The 20,876-nt window shown below is 34.9% G+C and overlaps 1 protein-coding gene across 6 annotated transcripts in view; it reads left to right on the plus strand.

Annotated features, from left to right (window-relative positions):
• DIAPH2 (diaphanous related formin 2) overlaps positions 1-20,876 on the plus strand; it is a 912,659-nt gene that overhangs the window by 367,085 nt on the left and 524,698 nt on the right. For all 6 annotated transcript variants that reach the window (XM_050775145.1, XM_050775147.1, XM_050775146.1 and 3 more), the window contains 2 exons: positions 11,944-12,045; positions 14,173-14,267. In XM_050775145.1, the coding sequence (XP_050631102.1) occupies positions 11,944-12,045; positions 14,173-14,267 (197 nt within the window). The remainder of the gene's footprint in view (positions 1-11,943; positions 12,046-14,172; positions 14,268-20,876) is intronic.

Below are 20,876 nucleotides of genomic sequence, written 5' to 3' on the forward strand. Positions count from 1 at the left end.
AACAGTTATAGGGCCCTCTATTATCTAACTTTTGGCTACAAAATTAATAAGAGATGCACAGTGGGCAATTGCCCTTTATTTTACTATAAATGACTAGTTTTATGTTTTTGTTCTATATTGTTTGCAGTAATGTTATGAATGCTCTACAGCACTGAATATAGTATTAAATGGTACTTCTCACAGAAGACAGAGTTTGTCACAGCTGAGCTTTTATCCAACAATTCTTTTATTTTATTTTATTTTTTAAGTTCTTAAAAGCTTACAGGCCAAACTATTTCTGGCATTTAGTTGAATAAATACCTCATGGAAACTTATTGTTAAACTGAAGCTACCTAACTATATTTCATGATACACAAACACGCACGTGCGCGCGCACACACACACACACACACACCAGTTGTGATTGTCAATGACTCAATATTAAACTGAGTTTACTTTTTGGATAGGTTTCATAACACGTTGACTCCATTTACTTTGATAAATAGGTTACGTGTTAAAATCAGGTTTATTTTCGTAGATAGTATCAACATGCTACTTGCTAACTGAAACGGACCTTGACATAAAGCAGATTATTAGACTTAGGAATGTGCACTTACAGTAGAATATGGTTTTTGAGATCTGTTGGTCTGAGACCCACAAGCTTTAAAATGACTACATTGTGTCCAAAAGCAATGAAACTAACCTATGATGTGCTTGCTTAACATTTTATCTAGCTCAGTTCTGGACTTCTATTAGACTGAATTTTCTCTCTTTTGAGGACTCCAGTTTTTATCGAATAAAATTTTTTTCTCTTCCTATTTTGCATATTCCAAGTCTTTGATTGTTTTCAGTGATCTTGCAGAATAGATATGTGGGAGGCAGAGGTTGCAGTGGGCCGAGATTGTGCCACTGCACTCCAGCCTGGGCAACAGAGTGAGACTCCGTCTCAAACAAACAAACAAACAAACAAAAAAGAATACGCTCATTTTTAACTGCCTTTTGATTTCCTTTTCAATAGCAGATTATTGTTTTTCTTTTGTTCTTTTCCCGTCTTCTCTACCTCTGTGACATCTGTACCTATAAAAGAGGAGAGAGGCAGTGGTATCTTATATTCATTTTAGTATTTATTATTTACATAAATAGTTTTAATTAATACATACAATGCATTCTAACTTATTCTAAGAACTTATATATCCCTAGCACAGTAATAGATTTTACAAATATATGCAAGATCGTTGCCCTCAGTGATATATCTAGTTTGTAATTGATTTAAAAATTAACAGAGTGTACCTTGAGAATCCTTTGTTCTTTCACAAAATCTCATTATTTGTCATTTCTATAAGCTCAATGGTTGACCAAGTGTTGCCTTCAGTGTTCGATTCCAAGATTTGGAAGATATTATAAAGAGGGCTTTCATGGGTTACTGTTAACAATATTTGCACTTTTCTATTTGGGAAGTATTTATTGAGCTATTATAGAGTGTTGTGTTATGTACTACAGAGCAGTTTTTCTAAAACTTGCTAATATTCAGAATTTCCTGAGGAGTTCTTAAGAGGTACAGGTCCTGAGGCCCTACCTGCAGAGATTTCAGCGTTCTAATTCAGTAGGTATGAGTGTGTTAGAATTCAGATTACAAGTAGATGAGAGAATAGGAGGGAAGGACAGGGAGATGGTGTCGGGCATTCTTCTAAGATGCTTGGTAGTATAACAGGATAATAGATTGAGGAGGAAGAGGGTAGTGAGTCTGGGAAACAAGAGAACTTAAAGCTTATTTGAATTTTGTTCTCATATGTCTTTTTACATTTCCAAAATGGTCTCAAATATTACTTTTCTGCTTTCAAATAGGATGTCACCAACAGACTAAACTTGACTTAAAAAAAGAAACAAGGGGCCAGGCGTGGTGGCTCATGCCTGTAATCCCAGCATTTTGGGAGGCTGAGGTGGGCAGATCACTTGAGGTCAGGATTTCGAGAACAGCCTGGCCAACATGGTGAAACTCAGTCTCTACCAAAAATGCCAAAAAAATTAGCCGGGCTTGGTGGCAGGTGCCTATAATCCCAGTTACTTGGGAGGCTGAGGCAGGAGAATGGCTTGAACCCTGGAGGCAGAGGTTGCAGTGAGCTGAGATCATGCCACTGCTCTCCAGCCTGAGCAATAGAGGGAAACTCTGTCTCAAAAAAAAAAAAAAAAAAAAAAAAAAAACCAGGAAGGAAATGAAATGTTCAGGTGCTCCCTATCTTTCTTTTCTCAGAATTCTTCTAGTGTTTTTATCACCTTCAACAGTATGTACTGCTGTGGTTTCTGAACTAAAGAAAATTACTCCTGAAAGATAAAATTGAAACCAGTTGGAATCCAAATGGAAAACAGGGACAGTCTACTCTTGATGTTTCCCATTGAGCTCAGCCAGCAACAAACAAATTGAGAGACTCAGTAATATTTTTATGTGCATAGAATACGAGAACTGTATTATATGAAATACAAAAGTCTGATTTATGTGTGTGTGTGTTTGTTTGTTTTTACAGAACTTGGTTTTTGTTTTATTATAAACCAGTATATCCCAAGTGAAACATTACCGAACACTGTAGCTGCTTATGAGCTCTCGTTCAGCCCCAATAAGGATGGATGATAGAAACTAATTTTTTAATTTTATTAAAGTTGAGCTGTGTTTTCAGTCATTTTACATGAAAACGTATATGAGACTAAATGGGAATAAAATAAAGGACAGTGACAGTTTTTTATGAGATAATTGATCCCTGTAGGATTGACACATTCAGAAACCATGAGGAGTATAAATGTGTTTGATTATGTGTATCGTACTTGAAAAACAGAATGTCAACAATTATAGCAAGGAGCTTGTAGATCCTAATTTGCAGGGGGAATGTTGAACATTTTCTCATGTTTGCAAAAGTGGAAGCAAGTATAAATTGACCTCAGTTGCAGAAGGAAGGGGATAAGGAATCAGACATTTATTGAGCATCTTGTTATGTCAGGGGTTTGGAAACTGTGATCTGCAGGCCAAATCTAGCTGACCACCTATTTTTGTAAACGATGTTATTGGAACACTTCCATCCTTATTTGTTTACTTACTGTTTCTGGCTGCCTTCACAATACAATAGCAGAGTTGACTTGTTGCAACAAAGATGGTATAAGCTGCAAAGCCTAAAATATTCACTGTCTAGCCTTATATAGAAAAAGTTCGCTGACCTTCTTTATGTTACTGGAGCTTTTACATGTATGTGCCATTTCTTTCTCACAACATTCCTGTGAAGCAGGTGTCATCAGCACATGGTATAAATAATCTAAATTTCCTATACTTCAAACCTGATGAATACATTTTTAATATCCACATTTTCAAAGTTCTGAATCCCTACTTACCTGGTATCTAAAATTTGCCTCAACTGCTTTTCAAAGACTCTCCTGGTTGATTCTGGGAGTCTCTGGGGATGGAGGTGATCAGAAACTAATCAGCTCATGTTCTTTGGCTTTGGATTCTTCCTCTCGCCTATGCCTCCTGTGAGCGTATAGCTCCACTCTATACAACCATTTTTTTTTTCATCTGGCAACTCCTCTGAGTCCTTGGATTCCTGACATAATCTCCAACCCTCTCACTCCAGTTCTTTGTATATAAGTTATATGGTTAGACTAGGTAAGTATGGAACACATGCCCCACCCGCCTCAACACCATTGTTCCATCTCTAGTCTCTAGTCGTTATCTTCCCCTGCAACCATAAAAAGTTGATAACACCCAGCACCTCCTGCAGCAATCACCAACCATCAAATTCAGAATTATATTTCGGACAAATAAGGATACCAAGCCACGTATAGAAAAAAACCACAGCTTTGAGTTAATATTCAGGAAAACACAGCAAAGCACTTTGATTAGGCCACAAGGAAGAACTCTATAAGAAATATTAAAGTGCGGGTTATACTCAGCATCTCCATGGAAATTTTTTTATCTCAAATTATTTAGTAATAATATGTAGGAGGCAACTGTGAGTCTCCTAGTCTGAAAAGTCCTACATCATCAACTTGAGATTATGGCTACAAATATTTCAGGGTGTTACTTTGTTGAGTCTTACTCAGCAAGGTTAATGTATTTTGCATCAAACTGAATTGTGTGCAGGATCTGCACCAAGCTGAGATGGACCATATCAAATCAGAAAAGCCTGGGTGTGATGAATGCCCAGACTGTATTCTCAACAAGTATTGTCCTATTGGCCTAGTGATACTGGTTTTTGTAGCATCGTAATTCCTACAGATATGCCTTTCTTCATACTTTGTCTGATGCACTTAGCTCTTGGAGTTGATTGCTGGACTCACTGATTCGTGACATGAATTCTGACATTTAAAATAACAGGAAGTTCTTTGAATAAATGAGATAACCAGAAAAATGTCAGTTCATACTTACAAAGCCAGAGACAACCAGTGGGTAAAGTGACTGACTTGAGCTTGAATAAGGTAATTCATATAGGTTAAAGGTTAACAGGAAAGCACCTTGACAACCTCATTTGTCAAGTATAGTCATGTACCACAAAACAACGTTTTGATCAACAATGGACTGCTTATATGATGATGATTCCATAAGATCATAATGGAGCTGAAAAATCCCAATTGCCTAGTGACATGTAGCCGTTGTAACATTGTAGTGCAATGCATAACTCACATATTTGTGGTGATGTTGCAAATATACTGTGCTGCCAGTAATATATAAGTATAGCACATACATAATACTTGATAATAATAAACAACCATATTACTGTTTTATGTATTTACTATATTTTTCATTGTTATTTTAGGGTGTACTCTTGTTTAAAAAAAAAATAGTTAACAGTAAAATAGCCTCAGGTAGGTCTTTCACATGGTATTCCGGAAAAAGTCGTTGTTATCATAGGAGGTGACAGCTCCATGTGTGTTATTGCCCCTTGAAGACCTTCCACTGGGACAAGATGTATACGTGGATGACAGTGATATTGATGATCTTGACCCTGTACAGGCCTAGGCTAACATGTGTGTGTCTTAGTTTTTAACAAAAAGATTTAAGAAGTAAAAAATTTTAAAAAGTTTAAACAGGAAAATGCTTACAGAATAAGGATATGGAGAAAATATTTTTGTACAGCTGTGCAATGTGTTTGTATTTTAAATCTGATTACAAAAGAGTCAAAAGTTAAAAAAACCACAAAGTTTATAATTACTATAAGCTACGTTTAAGTTATTATTGAAGAAAGAAAATTTTTGTGAATTTGGTGTAGCCTATGTGTACAGCCTATGTCTACAGTGGTGTACAGTAATGTCTTAGGCCTTCACATTCATTCACCACTTACTGACTGACTCACCCAGAGCACTGTCCAGTTCCGTAAGCTACCTTCATGCTAAGTGCCCTATACAGGTAAACCATTTTTTATCTTTTGTATCGTAATTTTACTGTACCATTTCTATTTTAAATATGTTTAGATATACAAATACCATTTTGTTACAATTGCCTACAATATTCAGTACAGTAACACACTGTACAGGTTTGTAGCCTAGGAGCGATAGGCTACAAACCTGTGAGGTAGGCTATACCACGTAGGTTTATGTAGGTGAACCCTATAATGTTCGCATAATGACAAAATCATCTAAAGAAGAACTCGGAATGTATCCACATCATTAAACAAAATATAACTGGACTACTTTGAGGTAAAAACCATACTTCAGTTTTGGTATTTAAGTTACCACTTCAAACAAGGGAAATTCTTCCCTAAAACCTCTAAGACAACTTTATTTGTCCTTCCTAAAATATACATTACCTGCTGAGCTATTGCGGCCCATTTGAAAATACACAACATTAGCTATGCTAGCTGTTAAACATAATGTTCTGGTGACATTTAGCAGTGTTCAGTAATTGGCTTAATGAACAGGTGTGCAAGTATATTAGTTATGCAGATGTTAATTTGCAGTAACATGTGCTTCCTGATTTGGGGTGTTCTTGTATAAACTACAACCAGTAAGATTTGTTCTTTAATTAGGAAATCACTACAAAGTATGTGTGTGTTATCCCTACCATTAGAACCATTAGTCTTGTTTAATGTGCTCTGAACTTCAGAAACACTCTTGGTAATGCCATTCCTATTGCTTCAGGTACTACGCAGGTGTCAGAATGAAATCTACCTTTCTGTAGGATGCCTTGGTTCGTGTGCAGCTGTAGGCAACATGGAGAGGGGAAGCTTCACAGCTGTAATATGTAGCATGTGCGAGGAAACAGAAATGGAATCTCTTCCTGCCTATTGCATCAGCTTTCCCTCCCAAGGTTTAGCAAACACATGTGTTATTCCTCACAAAATAGACTCAATAACAATTGAACACAAAATTGTGGTTCCTTACAAATTGATTCATCTTTACCAGCATTCTTGATTATTCTTTTCCATATTGTTTGTAATTCCTGTCTACACTTGGCCCTTGGGATTTCCAAGGTTAACAGTTTGTAAACTATAAAAATGGATGGGAATATTTGTGTAATTTATTCATATGAATTTTATTTTTATGTCAAAAAATGGGAAATTACAAAGGCTAATGTAGCAAACGCCCATCTACCAGCTACCCAAAATGAACAGATGTTAACATTTAGTCATATTTAATCCAGATCTTTGCTTTTAAGGAAATAAAACATTAGAGTTAAAATGGAAGTTTCCAAGGTTCTACCTATTCCAGCATCAGATTCCTCCTCTTAGGCAACCACTGTCATTAGCTGGCTAATATCTAGCCTATGTTTTTATAATTTTGCTACATATATACTCATCTATCAACAATACACAAGATTAGTCTCTGTTTTAATTTAGATGAATGTTATACTGCATGTACCATTTTACATAACTTTAATTTTTCCACTCAGCATTGTATTTGGCATCAATCCTTGTTGAAATATATAGCTGCAGTACAATCACTGTAAATGCTGTGTGGTATTACATTGTATTAATATACCACAATTTATCCATTTCATAACCCCTGGGCACATGGGCTGTTTATAACTTTTCTACTGTTATAAACACTGTTGCAGTGAACATTTTTGTCTCCTTGACCATTTGACCTACAAGCAGAAATGTTGGGCTGTATTTATGACAAGCATACCTTCAAATATATCAGATGTTGATACATGTGTTTTTTAAGTCATTGCTGAATATTTACTGTCAACTGTTGGCATAATCAAATTATTCTTTGTATCTTCATCAATACTTGGTATTGTGAGACTTAAACATTTTTTCAGTTTGATGACTGTTAATGATATTTCTTCGGTTATTTTCATTTGCATTTCCCTGATCACTGGTGAAGTTTAGCATGTTTTCATTACTAGCTATATCACCTTGGACATATGATTAAATTTGTCCTTGATTTCCTCATTTGTAAAATGACACTGGTTAGTACCTATCATATAAAGTGGTATAAAAATTAATGCCAGATACAGAGCAGATATGTAATAAACCTTTGATTTTGATGGTGCTTGTGAAGATTGTATTGGTGGTTACCAGTAGTAAAACTACTACTACTGCTGTGATTTTGTTTTTTAATACTCTCATCTGTTGTGTATTACATATGTATTTATCTATTGATCTCATCTTCCTTGACCTTTTTTGCCATCAGGTTCACGTGATATTTCTGGAAACGCATACGGATGATTCAGAATAGAGTAGAAAATAACAAAAAAAAATCATTAAACCTATCACACGCAAAAATCAGAGTACATTTCCCCTACCTTTCATTGCCATTCTTGCACTTATTTTAATATTATCAAGTCATTAATTGAAATTAAAATATTGTATATTTCAACCAATATGTTAAAAAATTATTTCCATGTAGCTGGAATCACCTCTGGAATTATATCCACATGGATAAAATATGTGTTTAAGTATATATGGATCACAGTTCTTATATTTGTATATGTAAAAGAATAGTTGGCATTTACTTCTTAAATATACAAATATGTATGCGTGAAGTTACGTAAATGTTCACTGTGTTTGTTGATACTACTATTATTAGCTTTATTTACTGTGGCTTTGTATATAGTGTACTTTTTTGTTTATTTGTTTTCCTGAGACAAAGTTTCTCTCTTGTTGCCCAGGCTGGAATGCAGTGGCGCAATCTTGGCACACTGTGACCTCCGCCTCCTAAGTTCCAGTGATTCTCCTGTCTCAGCCTCCTGAGTAGCTGGGATTACAGGCACATGCTATCATGCCTGGCTAATTTCACCATGTTGGCCAGGCTGGTCTCGAACTCCTGACCTCAGGTGATCTGCCTGCCTCAGCCTCCCAAAGTGCTGGGATTATAGGCGTGAGCCACTGCACCCGGCCTATATGTAGTGTACTTAATAGGAAGGGACATCCTTTTAATTCTCCTCATATTTCTTATAATATGATACAACACATAATGTGATGCTGATTTCAAAGATAAGATGTTCCCTAATATAGAACTATGCTTGCAATAAGAAAATGAGAATTCACTGAGTAATATGCATGTATTCATCTAAGCTATATTTTTATGGATAAAGAAAATTATAAATGTTAGGTACCTTTTGTGGATACTTCCATAATTACTGGTTTACATATGACCATGCAGTATGAGTAGATATTTATGTGTTGTGTACCATTGTATGCTCATGCTAGGCTAATTCATAGTAGGTGTTCAAGAAATATTTGGTAGATTAATGAATGTGATTCTGACTATAGAAATCAGTCTTTCTCACTGAAATTTTAAGATAGTTATACAAATTTTGTTATGATTCATGGTTAGTTATCACTATGTAAATCATCTAATGTTACCTATTTAAAATATTTTAATACTTGCTACAAATTATAACATCTTGTCACATGTTCTGTGTATCCACTGGGATAGCAGAAATTAATAGGAGATTCCTGAACATTGCCTATATTAGATTGGGGAAAGCATATAACCATGTTTACTTTATTTATGCTGATGAGCATTTCGCAGTTGTAAAAGAATACATTTATAGTACAATTGCTTGTAAAAATCCATGTATTAAAGGAAATATAATAATACTCAGTGGGCATTTTATCTTAGATAATGAGTATCTTGATATTAACATATCTTTAATAATAATATACATGTCTTTATTATTAGGATTATCTTCCTACAGACTGTATTTTTTAATGTTTCATTATTATTCTATTAGCAGTGCCAATTTACACACTCAAATTAATTCAATCTATTGGATTCAAACCCATTTGCAAAATGTTTTTTCATTTGTATGGGGAAGGTCACGTTTCACTGTAGGCCTCATTATGAACCTGAGGACCATAGGGCAATTGATGATAAAATCAATTCAGGAAGTTTTTATATCGAAACTTAAAAAAACTTTTTAGTTTCATCCAAGTAACTTCAAATAATTATAGAATTGCTAGTTATTTAATGTTTTGTAACCACTAGAAACATACAGAATAAAAGTATACTAGGATAAGTGACATTTTGAGGTCACTATGAAAGCAGGCAATTTTTAACATATGATGTGTTGAACACTATTGGGATATTTGATGTCTCATTGCTGTTCTTTGAATTCTCTATTTATCTAAGCCTGTGGTCATGCTCCCTAAGGAATGCTTTTAAAAACAAGAAGGCCAAAGGCAATAATAGCCACTGGTCTGTAATTATTTATCATGGCAAAAATATGATTAGTTTTGAAAGCCTGTCTAGTTAGAGAACTGCTTTAAACTTGTTTTTCTCTTGTGATTCTCAAAAAAGCAGTGCCCACTCATGGAATTCTTATCACTTTTCGAACCCAGGATTTAAGCCAAGTTGTATAACACAAGGAAAATATGTTGGGATTCAAGAAAGAAAACTGTGAACTCTAGATATTTAGGGCATCTAATCTTAGTTTTAAACAATTTGTTCGTTTGAAAAGGGGAGAGGCTAGACCATATTTTAATTAAAAAATGCAAAGATATAAAGTCATTAAATGAGCATTATCTATTCCTGGGTTAGTCAGGATCCTGTTAGTTTGCAGAAGCATCTTTATAGGTCCTTCATAGCACAGCATGTTTTTCCTATATGTACTTGGCTAATTAGTCTCCCATAGTGAATTTTAAAGCATATTGAGAGATTAGGAAAATTTTCTTGACTATTTCCTTGACTGGGTTCAAATTAGTGAATGATTCTAGAAGTAATTTCAATATGATTCAGATACTTCACATTTTATAGACAAAGGGAAAGGCTATTGGACTGTCATTTTCTTGTGTACAGTTGTCTTAAGCTGGAACTGACTTGACAATTAGAATAAATCAAAATGTTGATGATTGCATATGAAAGACTCTATGCTCCTAGAAAGACCCTTTGAAGAATATTTGAGATATGTTTTAATATATTTTAAAACATATTTAGAAATATATACAGATAAATATAAACGTAAAATATGTTCTTTTAATATATTTTAAGATAAATATATTAAAAGTCACTTTTCTTCCAGTAGTAGCAATGACTATTGTGTTGAATCCACATGGCAAAGATCGTAATTTTAAAGTGTTAATTGTTATCTATTCTCCTTAGACTGCACATAACTTTAGGTTGGCCAGTCTGGTAAAATTTAGCACTGTTAGGACTTTAGTTATTCAGGTAATTTATTTTATTAACATCTGCTATTTCTGTAGTATGCTCATTTAATTTTTCTGTATTTTGTATTATTAAAACAAAGGAAGTCTTTATGGACTTCCAATATTTTGATGAATTCTATAGAATGTTGCAAAAGTTTCCAATATGGTAACATCTATAAACATATTGCCTTAGTAAAAGTGTACTGTGGTTTTATGTTGCTTTTTCTCTAAAAAAGAAAATCGATAATGCATTTGTGGTCTTTTTAACAAAGATTAGATGAATTAAAATAATATCATTATTGCCTCAAAATGCAGTTATCTTTTTAACATTGATAAAGCAGCAGCATGATTATGGTCATATATGAACCAGTGATGTAATTTAGCAGCACGAATTTGGGAGCAAGGACTTAACACTCTATTTGACTGAAAAAGTATTGGCTTTATTTTTCTCATATTTTCTGATGGCCCCATTACTTACAACCCTGTTTTTATATTGGAAAAGGTAAACTGCCAACACTTGAGTACAATGGTAGCTATACAATTTCTATACAGGAGGGGTTTGGGGATTTAACTTAACGCTTTATTTTCATAGCAGACAGCCACATTGTTTTTTGAGCTGGCCTACTTGGGGAGTTGGCTGATGGAGGTTATGGAAGGCTAAAGCCACTCCTTGGCACTGCTACTCCTTACCCTTTCCGTGCTTTAAACTGTTTTGAGTTATACTGTTACCTTCTGAAGAAAGCAAAGTAAATCTTCTGTTCTAAGGAAGCAAATAGTATTTTTCAAATAGCGAGGGATACAAAGCTAACTTACGCAAAAGATCACATTGCTGAGTCTATTTAATTACATGTATGCAAATGGTGCTACTGTTGTACAAATTGCAAATGGTTCATAGCTATTCTTCAAAACAGTCTCAGCAGGAATATTTATATGGCAACCTGTTTAGCAGTTAAACTTACCTTAGGTGCTTTAAAGCAATTTCACTGAATTAAAGAAATGTTTAAATTTTAGCATATTTTAAGAGAAATGCATGTCTTCCTTTTCCCTCAATTAGCTCAGATTAGCGAGGTTGTACTATATATTTAATTCCAGTACTGCTGTAGGTACCTGGTAAAGGAGTAATTAATGTTGTACATTAGGTAAGAAGGAGCAATTGATTTTTGGTTCTATTTGGCTTATCTTTTCTGCTTAAGTGCTGATATTTAATTTGTAGTGAAAACTCTAAAACAGCTCTGTATTTTTATGTTTATCCTGTTCCTTGAACTAATGAAATAAACACATTTATTGATTTCAGAATGAGCTTTATTAATGTAGTTAATATACCTTACTAATGTTATTCCGTGTACTTGGATTAGTACCATTATTGTTTATGAATCAACATTTTTTCTTTCAGTTCAAAAGAATGCAGAAGCATTAGAAGAAAAGAAGACTGGGCCTACAAAGAAGAAAGTGAAAGAACTGAGAATTTTGGATCCCAAAACAGCTCAGAATCTGTGTATGTAATATTTTCTTCATATAATTGGTATAGGTAGTGGTGAAAGGGGTGGGAGCTGTTTAATGTATTTCATCAAAGTTGTAACCTTTTTAAACAGGCATATTTAGCATCTTCTGGAAACAAAATTCTGTGTAAACATGATTTGGTTGCCTTTTTGTCACTTAGCCGCCATGGAGAAAATTCTAATTCAACCTCCGTCAGACCAGATGAAACTTGTGAATAGTAAAGATTTGGAAAGTAATGATAATAATACACTGTTAGAGGACATAGTGAAACATAAGGCAGAACTGATAAAAAGTGATTTTTTTTTTTCCTTCTGTCTAGACCTGGGATTGATAGTTTTAGAGTATTCACTAGTTACATTGGGCAAATCCTTCTACTGCTATTCCTTTATGTCTGAAGTAATTGTGATGTGAGCTACTTAAATTGTTAACCTTAACTGCATTTAAAAACTGGTTTGTGAACCTTTAAGCCTTTAACAAACCGGTCAGCCATTAAGTATACTTTTGTTAAAGCAGATGGACAGTTAAACCCATCTTCATTTATGTAAGCCTTTTAAGTTTTAGCATACTTTTCCCTCTGTCTTGAATTCAGAATTTTTGTTCTGTCACTACAGTAGACTGTGTTTAGATTTTGCTGATACTAAAACACTATGCATCAGAAATTTCCACACATTGAGCATTTCTAATTGCACAAAGTAATACCATGGGAGTTTATTTTGTTAAAGAATGTGGTATAGGGAATCATTACAATAAACAACACATCATTCTCATGTCAGTAGAAATGTTGCTATCAGAAAAGCAGTTTACCAGTAGCTGTTGTGAATGTGTAAATGTACTTATTTGATAGTACATTTTCAAAGTTGATGTTCAGTACTTTTCTTTAAAACACAGTATGATCTCAATTGCTGGTTGATTTCCGTCAACATTATTCTTTTAGATTGTGGAGATCTCATTTGGTCTTATGTATAAGGTAATCATTTGCCTATAGAGTGAGGATTTTGTTTTCTTTTCATATGGCTGAAGGCATATAGACCTTTTCATGAAAAAAAAAAAAAAATTCTTAGAAATGTTCAAGTTCTGGGTGCCAGGCATGGTGGCTCATGCCTACAATCCCAGCACTTTGGGAGGCCAAGGCAGGTGGATCACCTGAGGTCAGGAATTTGAGACCAGCCTGGACAACATGGTGAAACCCTGCCTCTACTAAAAATGCAAAATTAGCCTGGTGTGGTGGCGCATGCCTGTAATCCCAGCTACTTGGGAGGCTGAGGCACGAGAATCACTTGAACCTGGGAGGCAAAGTTTGCAGTGAGCGGAGATCGCACCATTGCACTACAGGCTGGGCAACAAGAAAGAAACTCTGTCTCAAAAAAAGAGAGAGAGAAAAAAAAAAGAAACGTTCAAGTTCTGGTGATAAGAACACATCTGTGTTCTTTAAAAAATATGTTTAATGGAACATGTTGTTGCAAGTACCTTCTGAATAATCCTTAGCTATTCTAGGTTTAATTTGCTGAATTATTCCAATATGATATGATAGATTTCCACTTAAGAAAAAGTTGGCCAGGGAAATTGTGAGTCAGTATATAAAGTAAGCAATAGTATACCACAGGAATATAAGCAGGAATGCAAAGCACACTGATGATTTAGGCACTTTAATTTTTTTCTTATGTGGGAGAATTGCGGAGTAGATGGATATAATTTTTTATTTGGTTATTTTATTGTCTTTCCTGAGAAATACTGTGTTGAATGCATCTGACAATCTCCACACTAAATTCTTCATTAAATAAAAAGGTCAACTTGAAATAAAATCTCTTAAGTTTTCATGGGTCATTTTGTGTATCATCCTAATCTAAAAGGCATAAGCATATAGTCATTAGTAGGAATTTTATTTTGTGTGTAAATATGCACTAACTATAAACATTAGAGCCCGAGAAAATAGGCCATTTTGTCTAAATGGATAGAGTGAGTAGTCCATCGAATGGAACAACTTTTGTTTGTTCATAATTCTGTAAATTAGTATTAGTGACAAGTTTCGTATTTTGAGTCTATGAAATGAAAATCAGGCATTTATTAGGACTTTAACATGTTGATGCTGTTCTACTTTTAATAAAATCAAATTTTATTTTAGCCATCTTTCTGGGATCATATCGCATGCCATATGAAGAGATAAGAAACATTATTCTGGAGGTTAATGAAGACCTGCTGAGTGAGGCTTTAATTCAGGTAACTTGGATATTTTCCTTCTGAAATTCATTTTCACAGATTTTTTTGGACTATTCTCTTCTCAATGGAGTTGTAAGAAAATTCTCTTCTATATTTAGATTTTTAAAAAGACATTGAGTAGTTTAATAAAATCAGGAATATCTAGCTGTGTTGCTAGTAAGAGGACTCAGTATAGAAAATCTAGGTTCTAATTCTGTTTCTGCCACTTATAAGCTATATATCCTTTTCAGTATAAGCATATGCAGATATAGACATATCACTGTCCATTATTCACTGTACATACAATTACATGTACTTCATCACCAAAATGGCTCCATTAAGTATATATTGTTCTTAAAATTTTATGGGTGAAAAAGCTGAGGGGTCAAGAGGTTAAACAGCTTTCTGAAAATTAGTGGGTATTTAACATACCCATTGTTAAGCTGAGTAACTTTTACCCAACTCTGTTTGGGTACATAACATGTATTGCTGATTATGTCCAGCACTGTCTGCATTTTTTATTTCATTGAATCCTACAATAATCCTATGAGATAAGCACTATTATTCTCATTTTACAAATAAGGAAACTGAGGTTTAGAGAGATTGCCCAATTTCACAAAGCTTGTAAGTGGTGTAAGTGGCAAAGTACCAGAGCTGGGATTCAAAACAATGTCTATCTTGACTCTAAAGCCGTTATATTATTCTGCCTTCCATGAACAAACTGTTGAATCTTTCTAAACCTCTATTTTCTCATTTGAAATTACAGGGTCATTGTGAGGATTTAACCAAATAAAGTGCTTTGTATAATAAAGGACTATACGGATCTAACACATTATTTGAATTCTTAGTATGTCTGGCCCTGTCTGGTTTAATTTTTGAAAGGAATAACTGTAAAGATTTTTGTGGAAGCATATAGTCATTGTAGTTTTTTCTGTTTTTCTTAATTTTGTTGTTTTTTGTTTCTGAGCCATGCAGTTGGTTTTGAGTTTTAGAATACATCACATAGGGCCGGACGTGGTGACTCACGTCTGTAATCCTAGCACTGTGGGAGGCTGAGGCAGGCAGATCACGAGTTCGGGAGATCGAGGCCATCCTGGCCAACATGGTGAAGCCCTGTCTCTACTCAAAATATAGAGAAATTAGCTGAGTGTGGTGGTACACGCCTGTAATCCCAGCTACTCAGGAGGCTGAGGCAGGAGAATCACTTGAACCTGGGAGGTGGAGAATGCAGTGGGCCAAGATCGTGCCATTGCACTCCTGCCTGGTGACAGAGCAAGATTCTGTCTCAAAACAAAACAAAACAAAACAAAACAAAAACATCAAATAGTTAAATAGCTTATTCTATAACTTTAACAGTTTTGCCACATTCCCTGCAAACTCTGTAAATCTCAGAGAACCTGCATACATAATTTGAGCAAGTGATATCTCTGTGGAAATCTCCTCTATTTTGGATTGTAGGCTTACATGAAAGTTTACCTCATGTATATGTCTTAAATCTAGGCATGATTTTTTAAAATAGGACTAAGGTTTAATAAGATGACCTATGTCATCTCTTTCTTGCTTTTAGACCTCCATTCCTTTTTCTAAGCCTTTATCTCTTTATCTTTTTCACGAATCTGTACATGTTACCCATATCCTGCTTTACCCACCAATTTCATGGCTTCTGTTTGCTGAGGACTTTTTAAAAGCCAACTTGCTTTCCTTCTCAGTGCCAGATACTTTAAAGTTTCTTCTCAATCCTTACCCTTTTTGATCAAAACCCGTTTTCTTAGTTTTGCTTGAGGAAAGAAAACAGTTTAACATGTAGTATAATATACATAATTGGAATTGTGCTACTTGGGTACAGGTATAGGGCCTAAGTGGTGAGTAACTCAGCCAAGTTTTTAAGGTTAGTATTGCTTTTATCTAGACAAATAAAATGGCTGAGTATCTTCTGGTAAAGAGGATGCATGCTCCTGGGTAGAAATAATTACATGATTTTCTAGTTCCCAAGAGAGATGGCTTCCCTCTGTCAGGAGAAAAGACTATAATCAGTAGCACCTTTTTCTCCCCCCAATTCCAGAACATTTGTTTCAGTGATGGAAAAGTAACATCAATTTGCCATTCATATGAGCTGTTTACCATTTATGTCTAATTACCATGTAGCACATCGATAATGCATGGCATTAAATGTGTATCATCAGATTAACTTTGTTGTAAGTTCTATTTGATTACAGTGCTAAACTCCATCCATGCATAATTATAGTTTTTTGCTCATGTAGCATAGTTGTCTCCTCATAGCAACAAAAACAAACAGCAATTAATGATACGTCACTTCCCAGAGACTTGAATTAACAGTAGTAGTATTTTCTCTTCCAGTATGGGTCAATAGGCTCTTGCTGGGCAGACAACTAATAGGATTTAGTTATTTGGCAGGATAATTGTCTTACTTAAAAAAAAAATCAGAAAAACTTTTATTTAATCAGCAAGATCCAGCACCAAGTTGAAGATTATTAATAAACATCAATTTTCATTTTATTTCAAAATATCTAAATTTAAGCTAGAAAATGAGTTCTCTGTGTGGGAAAAATTGAAATGACCTAAAATACTTGCAGTAGCACGTAGAAACATTTAAAAGTACACCATATCCTGAGATTGTCGAGGAGTTTTTAATGTATGTAATTATGAGTTACTGTCAAATAATGTGTACTAAATTTTTGTGACTTTTAGAATCATTATTCTAGCCTACAAAATTTGTTTCAGTATAATTTAATTTGATCTACTGAGAGAAAAATCTAAGACCAATCAGTCAGTGCTTTTTAGGATATCAGTGGTAAAAAAAATATGTATATAGAGCATTGACAGAGTAATGAAATGAGCGGTTTGAAAAAAGTGGTGCATGTGTGAAGGGAAAAATAAAATTATGTTCTATTTGAGGTCATTAGTGCATGCAAATGATTCTAGGTAGGCAGTTTATACTTATATTCTTAAGGAATATGTGAAAAAAAAGATGATCAGCATACAAGATAGTATATTATTGCTGCAGAATAATTTGTCAAGATATGATAAAGCATGGGTTGGTAACCTGGAGTTCAAAGCCCTCTTTGGGGACCCATGGAGAGAATTCAGGGGGTCCTAAACTTGTATGTGAAGAATATTACATCTTTATTTTCATTAGCTTCTAATTAATATTTAGCATATTATTTAAGAGTGTAGGCAACAGACCAAAGTAGTATTAACAGTACCTCTAACTTTTTCACTAATAGAAATAATAAATATTTTCATATCACATTACAGTTGTGGCAGATATCTTGAAATACTGTTACAGTCATTAATACTTCAAAATTACAGTACTTATTAGAGCTGTGACTAGAGATTATTTTTAATGCTTTAATCAAGCACTTCTATCATTATATCACTATTTTGGTAAATATGTTGATAACTATTTAAATGTAATTGGTATTTTATGTAATCCTATTTATTTTATTTTATCCTGATATAGAGGTTAACAGAAGGTGAACTGTAGGTTAGGGTGGGCTGTGGTTAAGGTGGTCTTCCTGGAAGAAGTGTTCTAGACTTTGAAACACTAGTAGGATTCAGTTAGAGAGGGCTAGGATAAGAGAATGGTGGCCAAAGGCTTGAGGTATATAAAGGATAATGTCTTTATTTTTCTGGTATAGATAAGAGGTCATATAGGGTAGCAATGAGAAAGAGCATATAAAATATTAGTAACTTGGTGGTGGTCATATTGTAGAGGCACACAGATAGCAAGTTGGTGACTCACAGGTGCTCACGCTCTCTACCTCTCACTTTCTCTCACCTATGTTTTATTTGGCCTTTCTAGTGCCTAATTAGTGAAATTTTAATGTCACACACTCTCCAGTTTGCCACAGATCCCACCACTCCCTATTGCATTTTACTTACTCTGACTCATTCCTAACCCCTATATACACCAGAAGTTTTGATCCCTAGTAGACAACATGAATGCTGAGCTATTGAGTTTGGTCATGGTCAAATTGTGTGCTTAGGAAAGGTACTCTTAGCTGCAGTATGTCAGATGGCTTGACGTAAAGAGACTTGACATAGGGAGATCATTGCAGTTTCAAGCATAAGGGACATCATTGCAGTTTCCAGCGTAAGGTGTAATAAAGCCCTGACTATTTCAGAAGCAGGACAAAAGGGAATTTGGGTAAATAAGAAATTTTTAAAGAATGATTAATTGAAAAATCCTGGTAGTAGAGATAATGGTTGTAGCCCTGACACTGAGAGGCAAATCAGGTAGGGGAGAAAATACTTTCAGGGCAAAAGAGAAAAATTTTACAAATAACATTACATTGGAAAATGTACTGGAGGTCAGAATAGAGGCTGAGACTGAAAATAAGAATTTTTGGAGTCATTTGCAAAGAAGTGACTGTTGGAGTATCAGGACCAATGAAGTTCTTAAGTTTCCTCATGAAAAATGTAACAAATGGAAAGTTAAGGACTGCATATCTGGGGACCGTACAAGTCAAGGGGATGGGAGGTATTAGAGAAATCAGAGCAAAAGGAGTCAGCATATCAGAGAGAAGGCCAGGATGCTATAGTGTATCATCAAAGCCAACATAAGAGGCTTTTAAAGAGTGATGAATAAGAGAAGGAGATTGGGAAAAGAGATATTTCCTTCATTATGTCAGCTTATAATGACTTATTTAGTTTAAATAGTTATTTTTCTATAGTTTTTTCTTGAAACAGTCTGCACTACATACCAGACACCTGTATTCCTTAAGCAAATGTTCTGTTTATTTGTGGTATTTTGGTCTCTGTCTCCCTTATAAGGGACATCTGCATTCCTACTGGGCATGCAACTGTCTGGTGTCCTATCTATTGTTCTTCTTCCACTTGCATTGTTTGTTTGTTTGTTTTTTGACATTTCCTTCCTTCCTTTCTTCCTTCTCTCCCTCCCTCCTTCCTTCCTCTCTTCCTGCTACTTTCGCTTACATTCTTTCATTCCCTTCTTCCCTCATTCCCTTCTTCCCTCCCTCCCTTCCTCATTTCCTCCCTCCCTTCCTCCCTCCCTTCTTTTCTTCCTTCCTAAGTAAATTCTTTCTTTGATGAAAGACCTTAATTTTACTTAGTAATACCCAAGGTGAAATAAAACTCCCGGATGCCTCCATACCTGGAAACTACAGAAATACCTCCATAGATGTTTCTCTACAATGCATACATGGGAATATGCCAGCTTGCTTCTACCCCCCACAACCTCCCTCCCTTGCCCCACCAATAGTTTCTACATATATTGGCTGTTTTACTTTTCTGACGCCCATTTGAGTAACCAGCACTGTACTCAGTGTGTGGTGTTTATAGATTGCCACATGATTATGTTTTCCCAAATGTGATTTTCATCTCAAAACAGATTATATGATCTATATAACTTATTATTGGGTACCAACAGAATAATCAGAATGACACGAAGATCATCCAGTCCATTCCGCTGATTCCAGGCAATGCTACACCTAAGTCATCAAAGATAGATGGGTATCTATTGATTCTGCAGGGAAAAAAGATTCTTCAACTTCCCTCAATTAACCAGTTCTAGAGTATAATTATTCTTACAGTCAGGAAGTTCATGCATGTGTAATAGTAGAGCTCGTTTTTGTCTCCTCAATCCATCTTTGTAATCATTGATCTACTTACGTGGCTATCGACCATCTGTATTTTATGCAGGCTTGTGAGTCTGCATGTGTGCATTCACTTTACGAGGGCTGATGACTTTAGAAGACTACAAGTATATCAATTAAGGCTATAATGGCATTAGTATTGTAGAATTTGAAAACATTTTTCTCTTAAATAACAACTTGTATTCACCATGTTCATTTTCACAAGTCTTTAGGGAAAATGAAGCAGTAGCAATGACAGTAACAATCATAAAACATTTCTTTCTTACTTATCATCACGGTGGAATAATTATGGCATGCTTTTGCGGTCTGAAAATTCTTTTATCTATGAGCTGCTCTTCTTTCGCATCTTTTGCTTTTAAATAGGTGATTTTTTAAAAAAATTGTTTGTTGTTTTTTTCTTTTACTGAAGTTTCCTTTGACCCTTGTTTGCTACTTTCAGTCTATTGTTATAATTACACATATTCCAAGCAAATGTTTTGGCTGCTTATTTTTATTCTCTCTATGTCTATTATTGATTAATGCCAGTATTTCATTTGTCACTATCACCAGTTGTGTTGTTGTTCACAGAGAAAGAAAAGGTAGCTTTAAACAATTAATTTTTTCTTGTACTAATTGGGTTGTGCAAAATGTTTTTAAAATATAAAAGAGTGAGCCTATGGCCATGTGTGGTGGCTCACACCTGTAATTCCAGCACTTTGGGAGGCCGAGTCAGGTGGATCACATGAGGTCAAGGAGTTTGAGACCAGCCTGGCCAACATGGTGAAACCCTGTCTCTACTAATAATACAAAAATTACCTAGGCATGGTGGTGCACGCCTGTAATCCCAGCTACTCAGGAGGCTGAGGCAGAAGAATCGCTTGAACCCAGTAGGCAGAGGTTGCAGTGAGCCGAGATCGTGCCATTACACTCCAGCCTGGGCAACAAGAGTGAAACTTCATCTCCAAAAAAAAAAAAAAGAAAGAAAAAAATTGAGCCTATTTACATTTTGAGCAAA

Source organism: Macaca thibetana, chromosome X (assembly GCF_024542745.1).
Source record: "Macaca thibetana thibetana isolate TM-01 chromosome X, ASM2454274v1, whole genome shotgun sequence".
NCBI classification, from domain to species: Eukaryota; Metazoa; Chordata; class Mammalia; order Primates; family Cercopithecidae; genus Macaca; species Macaca thibetana.